Source organism: Megalobrama amblycephala, linkage group LG24, assembly GCF_018812025.1.
Source record: "Megalobrama amblycephala isolate DHTTF-2021 linkage group LG24, ASM1881202v1, whole genome shotgun sequence".
NCBI classification, from domain to species: Eukaryota; Metazoa; Chordata; class Actinopteri; order Cypriniformes; family Xenocyprididae; genus Megalobrama; species Megalobrama amblycephala.
The window spans coordinates 21,018,405-21,028,612 of record NC_063067.1 but is presented as its reverse complement, the minus strand read 5'-3'; the positions used below and the strand labels follow the sequence as shown (position 1 = coordinate 21,028,612).

The 10,208-nt window shown below is 36.9% G+C and overlaps 1 protein-coding gene across 4 annotated transcripts; it reads left to right on the top strand.

The window, feature by feature from the left end:
• The first annotated feature begins 693 nt into the window (after positions 1-693).
• LOC125260223 (rho guanine nucleotide exchange factor 7) lies at positions 694-9,745 on the top strand. 4 transcript variants are annotated; one of them, XM_048178469.1, is made up of 12 exons: positions 694-1,085; positions 4,207-4,306; positions 5,256-5,306; positions 5,425-5,568; positions 5,766-5,852; positions 5,931-6,012; positions 6,136-6,272; positions 6,967-7,113; positions 7,201-7,287; positions 8,347-8,422; positions 9,128-9,204; positions 9,347-9,745. In XM_048178469.1, exons 1-12 carry the CDS (start codon positions 997-999, stop codon positions 9,416-9,418), a joined length of 1,149 nt encoding a protein of 382 aa, XP_048034426.1. In that variant the 5' UTR covers positions 694-996; the 3' UTR covers positions 9,419-9,745. The 4 variants fall into 4 exon arrangements, with proteins under 4 accessions (XP_048034426.1, XP_048034425.1, XP_048034428.1 ...); XM_048178468.1 differs by having other exon boundaries at positions 695-1,085; positions 7,186-7,287; XM_048178471.1 differs by lacking the exon at positions 694-1,085 and adding an exon at positions 1,151-1,475 and having other exon boundaries at positions 7,186-7,287.
• The last annotated feature ends 463 nt before the right edge of the window (positions 9,746-10,208 follow it).

Sequence of the window (10,208 nt, the reverse complement as noted above, 5' to 3'; positions counted from 1 at the left end):
CTTACAGACTGTAGCTTTAATAATATATGTGATGGGAAAAAAGGGCAATATAAAAAAAGAGTTAAGGGGTAACGATTTAAAGCTTTGCACACTATAAATTAAAAACAACACCACTAGACTAACACATCTTTAAGCTTTGGAGAGAAATGCTAAGCTGCTAAAAAAAAAAAATGTGTTTTGTTTTTTGCAGGGAGGTTATGTCTTATCTCAGAATGTCACATAGTAAGACAGCATCACTTCAGATACTGACACAGCATGAATAACGCTTTCAATAAATTGCCAGAGGTTCTTCAGTAAAGTTTTGGTTTTGATTTTGAATGTTCTTTTTGACTGAAGTTCAGATAACCTATTTTATGTGTGGTGTTGGAGATGCAGCCACAGGACACTCCTTCTTCCTCCATCTGTGGCATATGCGACAAAACAAACACCAGATTAGACCTCTACACACTAACACGCTCCTTACCACCAATAAACACATGTTTGAGATTCAGCTGCGGTTTTGTTGTCGTGGCTACTTTTTGCCTACTTTTCTGTGTTAACTTCATGAAGTGTAATCAAAATCTTAAGTGGGATTTGCTTTATTGATGCTGCTTGCATCCCACATGTGTAAAATCAAAGTCAAAACAAACGGTTCAATGCTTTCAAGCTCACTCACAGATGAAACTGAGTGAAGGGAGGAAGTTGTGTTGGCCGCTGCTGCGTCACTGCTGATTGCAACAGGAAGAAATAGTGCAGCATTTGTGTGTAACTGCTGTGCTTGATAGTTTCATACACCTCTCTTGCTCCTCTTCATTCGCCCAACGTTGGCTTCAGTTCAATGTTTTTTACTGCAAGACACTTCATTCAGACTTCTATGCACCTCATTCTTGAACCCTGCTTATAGTCTGTTGGGGTGTGGGGCGTGTGGGGGTGAACAGATGGCCCTCCGTGTGTAGTTTAGAGGAGAAGCCATTGGGGTTGTGTGTGTGGAAAGGAGAGGTAAGGTGCAGACAAGCTATGGGATGCTGCAGTGTGACCCAAAGGCATACGGGAACTGATGAAGTGGGCCCAGATGAAATCGAGCTCCTGGAAATCAACAATGCAGGGTAAGAGACTGACTGCCGCATGGTTGTTTTTTGCTTATGCATTTCAGTTGAAGCACAGGCTCTTGAGTGCACAGAATATACTTGCTAGCAAAACTTCCTCTTTTCAGAAAGTTAGGTAATGTTTGATAACATTTTTAAAACCACAAAGGGTTAGTTGTTCATAATCATGTGGATGTTAAACTGGAAGTGGCTGTCCATTGGAGTTGAGAATGTTAGAAATTGTTAGATTAGTTTTACATATTTTAAGAATGGTGGTAAGAAACCATGTGACAGTTTCAGCTTGTAAGTAAATTCTAGAGACACCTTTTTCAGCATCAAACCTTGTTCTGCTTGATTCTGTCTGTCTGAAATGGATCTGATGAAACTGTGTGAAACATCTTGAGCTTTTATGTAAGTTTTAGTTGTTTTATTCCCCTCGCAATGAAGGTGTTTACCGTGCATGGACAGCAGTCTTGCAGCTAGATCTCATTAGAGCCTCTCATACACCAAATGAGGCAGAACTAATGCAGCTAGTATAGCTAATTAAAGGAGCTAAGTGTGTTTGAGCAGTCTGGTGTCTTACTCCAGGCTGGAAGCCTCAATCCTCTCATTAGGAGACTGTAGGGATTAGAGTGGGAGTTAATCAGAGCTCATAAGCTTTATGTGGCCAAACTAGCAGAAAAACGGGGATCAGACAACGGCCAATCTGCAAAAAATATACACAGGTTGATAATATGCAGATATGCGTCAGTGGTGAAAACATGGTTTGTTTGGAGTAATTACAATGTTAAATCACTCATTTTGTGGGTAATGGTCTTGCGATATAACTGTTGAAGTTTCTCTATGTTCTGAGTGTAGTTTAAAGAGTCAAGCCTATTGAGGGTCAGATGGTGGATGTCTGCTTGTCATTCGCCACCCACAGTAAGCTGCTTATGTCTGGGCACTTCCCCAATAAGCGCAATGGGTAAAAGCAGCGGGAACAGAGGGTCTGGGGGAAAAATAAGCAACATTCAGGGAACAAACCTCATACAAAGAGTTTGTTAAAGTGTGCTGTTAAAGAATTTGTAATAATCACAATGGCCTCAGGCTGACTATGTGTAGAATATATCATTTGTGGTATCCAGTTGTTTCCCAGACTTTATTAGGAAGAACTTCATGGTTATTTGTAGTAATTGAAAACTATACATATTCTAAAATACAGTTATGTTCAGTTGTCACCTTAAGGACCTTTTTTTCTTTACCTGATCAGAAGCTTAAAAATTACTTTTATCGGTATAAGCTGATATATCTTAATATTAGTCATATTAACTATTGTTACATTACCACAAGACAACAAATAAATAACAACAACAGAGAAAGTGCAAAATTATAAATCATTGTTCTATGTTACCTGTTTTCACCCTACTTTTTTTTTTTTTTTACAAAGTAGAACACTAATATTTTTCTAGCAAGCTTAAACTTAAAGGGCACCTATTATGCCCCTTTTCACAAGATGTAATATAAGTCTCTGGTGTACCCAGTGTGTCTGTAAAGTTTTAGCTCAAAATACCCCACAGATCATTTATTATAGCTTGTCACATTTGCTCCTATTTGGGTGTGAGCAAAAACATGCCCCTTTAAATGCAAATGAGCTGCTGCTCCCCTCCCACTTTCCAGAAGAGGGTGGAGCTTTAACAGCTCGCACTTTGGTTGCTCAAAAACAACAACAAAGCTTGAGAATCTCATGCAGCCAAAATGACGATTGTTAGTAATGGTGTTTAGTCACATTGTTCAACACTGATGGAGACACTGATGAAGACACTGATGGAGACACTGATGGAGAGACTCAGGCAGAAGTTACAACTTTTAGAATGCAACTGGACGTTTCTGAATGGTTAGTGGATAAATGTGCTAGCCTTTGCAAATAAACATAGCGTTTTTAATATCTTGTCTTTACAGAAAACATACAGTTTTTTCAAGACAATCACCTATTACACTGCTCTTTACAAACGGTTTAAAATAGATGACAGACATCTGGTCTTTAAGAAAACAATAGCTTTAGCCGCATTTGTTGTGGAACTAACAGATATCGACTGAAATGGCGTTTTATTTTTATATCCAAAAAAAGAACACCACGATTGCTTACGTTACGTTACAGCTGCTCGAGCGTGAAGAAAATGGCGGACTGCATACAACTCGCTGAGGGCGGAAACTATGGTAATGCAGGACTGTCAGTCAGCGGCCGTGGACGGGGCTTGAGCAATGTGATGTCACACTGCTCAGAGAATCAAAACGGCATGTTTAATGAGACTGCTTTGGTTTAATGGGGATTAAAAAAGGGAGTGGGTGGATTTTTATCATTGTAGGGTGGTTGTGTTCACACACTGCCAACACACATTTATGTCCAAACACCATGTAAAAGTGGATTTTGCATAATAGGTGCCATTTAAAGTGTATTAACATTCGCATGCAAAACAGGCAAAGACATAATTTGTATTCACCTTATTCGTAACGTAAGAGAGGGTGCGGCCATTTTAACTTGACTGTCAATGCTTCCGGTCTCATCCGCTTCCATTTTAGCTGTACAAAAACTGTCTGTTATACTGCTTGATATTGCAAACTGTTACTTATTTTATTATTTATACTTATTATCGAAATCAATTTGTAGCGCAAATTATTTGACCATTTACAGCATTTTGTTATATGTAGCCCCGCACCTGTGTTCTTTCTTCCAATATATTTCCACAGCATGAAGGTAAGATATTACGGATAAATTAACCGCTCATTTTAAAATCTTCCCTATCTACTGACATTTGTAATGACATCCCCTTCAAACATTGCAATGTTTATGCCAACTTTCATTAACTCCACAATATGTAAATCTACTTCAACTAATTACTCTTCGACAGCGATGCCATAGAAATATACATAGCTCCTGCAAAAACAGAAGTCCGAATAATAATTGTATAAGGTCTATAGCAGCAAATGAATCAGAAGTGCCCACACAATCACAGAAAATAGCTTACTTCCACAGTGTAAGGTGAAATTCTCTCCCACTAAATCTATCATACAGTGCACAGCAATTTGCATTGTGTTTCTTAAATCCTCATCTGTTATGCTGCAAGATAAAGTGATTTGACTGTTTAGCCATCTGCTATTTCAGGCTCTGGAGTCTCGCTGAAAGCAGGCACCAAATTTCCACAAGAAATGGCACAGATGAAGGTCCTCATCGTTGTCCTTCTGTGAGACACCTGAAGAAGGAGGTAAGCAATAAAGAGGAAGTGGCAAAGGGCGTAGCTTTGTCACCTAAAAGCGTTTTGTGGCGCTGAAGACTAATCTGTTTCTCATCTCTTCACACATACAAGTCTGTTCAGAGGTTTTCTTTGTTGTACAAAGATGTTTTATTTGGTCATCACAGCTTTGATAAAGATGTAAAGGAACAATATTTTTTGATAAACTTCTTTTTCTAGCAAAAGTTTTCTTACACAAATGTCAATTTCAGGGTGCTAAGCCCTACTTTTTCTTTCTTTCTTTCTTTTTTTGTTGTAAGGAACTTAAATCCTACCTAGACACTTTATTTACATCCAGCAACTCCAAAGGCCTTAAAACTAGCACACTTACACTGTCATTTTTATATTTTCCTGTCCTGATTGTGTAACTTATATTTGATTTCTCAACTTTATTTACCCCTGGCATTGGTTTTTGTATGTTCTTAGCAATAATACAAAAAAAAAGTTTCCAAAAAAAAAAAAAATGCAGAGAAAACAAGAGTGTGTACAAGAACACAGTGGCTCTATCAAGTATTTGGGAACTTAAAAATCTAGGGTTACACTTTATTTTACAGTGCCGTAGTTACACGTTACTACATGTACTTACAATATAAATAACAGTAAATTAAGCATAATTATAAGTAACTAACCCTAACCCTATCTGTAACTCTATAGTAAGTACATTAATAGTACTCAGTACTTATTTCAGTAACAATGTAACTACAGCACTGTAAAATAAAGTAACCAAAATCTATGATTTTTTTTTTTTTTTTTTTTCAAAATTACATAGAAGGTCAAAACAATTAACTGGCATTTATTTGAAAGAAAATGGCATCATTGATGTGCAGATAGTGTTCACATAGACTTAGATGAATCTAATGTCTGCACTGAATAAGAGTTTTATCAATTTCATCTCCATTTCCGCATCTGTGTCTTGTGCTAGGACCCAGATCCTGTCTCTATGAGGGACACAACAAAACACAACCATTCACAAGTATGTCTTCATCAGCTTCTAAATAAATAAATAAAACAATCATCTGTGCTTTTCTCAATATTACATGCTCTTTGTGTAACATTATAGGGTGTTTTTTCTTTTTCTTTTTTTTTCTCAGCTGGTGCTTTGGAGCTGGACAAAAAAAGAGCTCCATCACAGGCTGTACACTCAGCCAATCAGAGAATGGGAAGGAAAGGCACCACACACTTATGGAGACATTATCCACTCGTCTTCTGTGTATTTACACAGTGGATACACAAAGGTAACAATTCAACAAAATGCTTTAGTTCATGTTCTAAACTGCCTCTAACTACACTAGAATGAAAAAGATGCCAATTGATTTTGTGCCAATTCAAAATTTTAAAATATATATTTAAGTGGAGCCAAACTGATATTTTTTGCCTATGTCCAATTTTATGAGTAACTGTAATTTGTATGCATTATGATTTCTGTCTTCAGGCTATGAGTGAAAGATATCTGGTTTTATTTTCCTTCCATTTGTTAATCCTTGCTTTGGACAGCTCTAATCATGATTTTATTTATGAGGTAAGACTCTTTCTAAGTATAAGGAAATATTTAATGATGTGAGCTTCACTTTAAACTGCCATCTGTGTCTTGTCACAGGGCATCCTTCCTCTCTCAGCCATTGAGGTTCATCTGATCTCACAGCAGGACCCCAGTTCTCCACATATGTTTGAGATTAGAGGTGAGAGCCCCTTTAAAACAACAACAACAACAAATTTAATCTGTGAATTAACCCTGAATATGAAAATTTTGAAGTCACAAAAATATTTGATCATAGTGCACCTATATTTATGATATACTCTAGGACCTATGGTGGACTCAAAGATCTTCATTTGTGCTAGTGCAGCTGAAACAAAAACCTGGATAGAGAACATTGAGGAAAGGAGACACAAATCCCTAAGGCAACAGCTGAGCCCATCCCATAGTGCTCTCTCATACCTGGTACACCTTATTCAGCCTTGTTGTACTGCATTCTTGAAATATACAGGACTCATAAAACATGGTCAAATATATTTGTTGCTGAATGATCATTGGTTATTTTTGCCCAATGTTAAAGGGTTAGTTCACCCAAAAATGAAAATTCTGTCAGTAATTACTCACCCTCATGTCGTTCCACACCCTTAAGACCTTAGTTTATCTTAGGAACACAAATTGAGATGTTTTTTAATTAAATCCAATGGCTCAGTGAGGCCTGCATTGACAGCAAGATAATTAACCAATTAATGCCCAGAAAGCTATTTTAAAACATGTGACTACAGTGGTTCAACTTTAATGTTATGAAGCGACGAGAATACTTTTAGTGCACCAAAAAAACAACTTAATAACATTAAGGTTGAACCACTGTGGTCACATGAACAGTTTTAAATACGTCTTTAGTACCTTTCTGGGCATTGAAAGTGTTAATTGTCTTGCTGGCAATGCAGGCCTCACTGAGCCATCGGATTTTATGAAAACTATTTTAATTGGTGTCCCGAAGATGAACAAAGGTCTTACAGGAGTGGAACGAAATGAGGGTGAGTAATTAATGACAGAAATGTAATTTTTCACTGAACTAACCCTTTAAGTACCAGATAAGTAAAACAGAATTAGGATTGTTCATATCATTGCTCAGACAGATTTATTTTCACTATTCCAGGTGCCATGTGATGAAAACTGGAAGAAGGAGGAGCTTAAACGATACTTACTGCGTTCTCCAATCTTGCAATGGGAGGGGACACCTATTCAGCACATGGGCTATCCAAAATACCTTTCACTGGTGCACATCAGCTACATATACACACAGGTCAGGCTATAAATTGAGAGTGGTATCCACATAATTCAGGATGGTACTAAACAGGCCTCCTTCAAACAACAGGATCGGTTTTTGCAGGGACCTCAGGAGCGTTTGCTTGTGCTCTTTCCATTCGACCTCCTCATTCTTTCTCTTGACTGTCATCATGTACGTGTGAAATATGAGGTAAGCTAATTTTGCTGACTAAACAACAAGCTGTATCAGCAATATGTCTGTGAGCCATAGAAATGTATTTGGCAGCCTCAATTAGTACACTCTTTAAATAAAAGCTCCAAAAGAGTGTTTTTGTGGTGAAGCCATAGAAGAACAATTTAGTTCCCCAAACAACCTTTCAGTAAACAGTTCTTAAAATAACTTTTTTTTTGTATGAAGAACATAAAAAATCTATCTAAAGAATCTTTCTCCACTATAAAGAACCTTTTGTGCTATGGAAAGGTTCCATGCTGATAAAGGTTCTTCGTTGAAACATTGCATTGATGTCAATATTTTTAGGAGTGTAATTGGTGAACCCTATTTAAGTAGCTAAGTGGTGCTAACAGTGGGGTTTATATATACTGTTTCTTTAAAATAAAAAAGTAAAACGAAGGACCTTCTGGCCACCATTATTGTCATTTGACAATTTAATTTAAAGGATTAGTTCACTATAAAATCCACATTTTCTCCAAGATTTACTCACCCTCAAGCTGTATATGACTTTCTTCTTTCTGATGAACACAATCAGAGTTATATTAATAAATGCCAGTGAACGGAACCAATGAGTATGAAGCTCAAGAAGAAAGAAAGTGCATCTATCCATTATAAACATACTTCACACGGCTTCTCGTACGTTGAATTTGGAAGGCGATCTGGCGGAAGCTAGATATTTTACTTTATTAACTTGTTAAATATGGATATTTTTCTTAAACAAATGCATCGCTTCGCTTCAGAAGGCATTTATTATCCCCCTGGAGCCGTGTGGAGTACATTTATGATGGATGGATGCACTTTCTTGAGCTTCATACTCGTTGTTTCCCGTTCACTGCCATTATTAAGGTTGGACGCGTCAGGATAATATAACTAGGGTGGCTTGTGGGTGAGAAAATCTTGGAGTAATTTTCATTTTAAAGTGAACCAGTGGTCTACATTTAAATACAATTAACAAACATTTAATTCAGATTAAAATATAGGACTATTTATACATGTATAAAACATCAGAGCACTGAGTTGAATTGTTTTATACTGAAGGGTCGTCTGCCATTAAAGAGCATTAAAGCCATGGAAAGATCTGCACTACATGGCAGACTGGAGTTTGAACTCACAGGTATGTATCTTTTTGAATAAATGTATTACTCTCGTATTCCAACACAACACTTGGACATAACCTCTAAGTTGTATGTAATATAAATAATTCATATACGGTATATATGATATACATTTTAAATACTGATGGCTTTATGGGCGAGCAATTTAAATGAGCAGATTTTTTTGGACAGCACATTTATAAACTCACATTGTGGTATAGTTTTTAGATCACATGCTAGACTTGTGTGTGGTAATGGTCTGAATTTTTTTTTAAGCACATGTCTGTGCTATGTTTATCTGTCATATCAGTCATTTCACTATGACTTGTCATGAGAACCCAGGAAATACTCTTACATAACATCAAACCATATGGGTTGTTTATTAGTTTTGCAGTTTGTTTGGGGGTTTATTATTTATTATCATATATTGGTCTTTCATAAACATTAAGAAAGCTAAAGTTGAATGCATTGCATGTTTTGTTGTTCTAAGAGTCATAAATCAAGTGATCTATGTTAGTCATAGAGGTGCTTGTGACTCACCTTCAGAAAATAGCTGTGTGATGATAAACACACTCAGACTGGTTTCTCAATGTTCCTCTTATCGCCTGAATTTTGTTAGAGGTGATTCAAAATGTCATTACACCAAGTTACGACATGTAAATAACTTGGAAAAAATTATTAGAAGCTTCATAGTGCATGCTGATCTGGAGTGATGTATTTTCCAGGTGAACTGATGGAGCCTCTGCTTGTCTCCTGTATTTACCCTGAGGACTATCAAAACTGGATCTTCCAGTTACAACAGGCAAGACTGCAGACATTTGCATTTAAGACAAGCTAATGATCATTATAGTAAAACTAATTACATTAGAGATTACCACACTTTGTAAGATGTAAATACAGCCTAAACAATACATATGACTATTTTTATTTTCCATCTCCCACAGCCTGATAAAGTGGCAGATTCATTGCCACATCACACCCCTCCACCTCTGATACCGAAGAAGCGCAGAAGCTGAGGATGATGTGACGGATGGGAATTAAAATGCTGTGAAAATCATAAATACTCCCATCATTCATTGTGCCCAATGAAAGCTGCTGATGACAAATGAACATTTTACTGTTGCATTGTACTCATAAGTAACAAATCTCTTCACTGCTTGTGAGGAAAGATCTTCAATAGCTAGGAAACTCAACAGGTTTAGACAGTCTGCTCCATTTCAGTAAATATATGTTAGTGAGTGGAAACAGGCCTAACACATGCACACATACAGTAGGCCTACAATGTATAAAGTTAATATAAATGTTTAAGTGAGATGTAATAAATAGTTTTAATTTGAAATTAATTCCAGGGTCTTGTATCTGTGAGCTAAATAAGTCAGAAAACATCCTCTGCAAAATAGCAATTTGGAAGTTTCTCTTCCTTTTTTCAAAGATATCAAACAGGGTTCAAGTGATTCACGTGTAATTTGTAATACTTCCTATTTTTCAGACAATAAAACAGAACAGACAAGCTCAGGTGGAGTCAGAGAGTAACTAATAATTTCCTTCACTAGTTTCTCATGCTCGCTGTCACCTCTTTTCTTTATTTATGTTCGTATCTCTTGCTGCGGGAGGGAAGAAGGCAGTCGTTGAACATACATGACCGTTAACTGGTTAGTTTAAACTTCCCGCTTCTCACCAGAAGATGGCGCCACAGCGAAATCATACAGGTGTAAGTTTAAATTGTTTACACAAGATTGTTTCCAGTTTCCACGACGGATTTCAAGATAGATCGTTTCATTACTACTTTAAACTTACCAGGTAGGC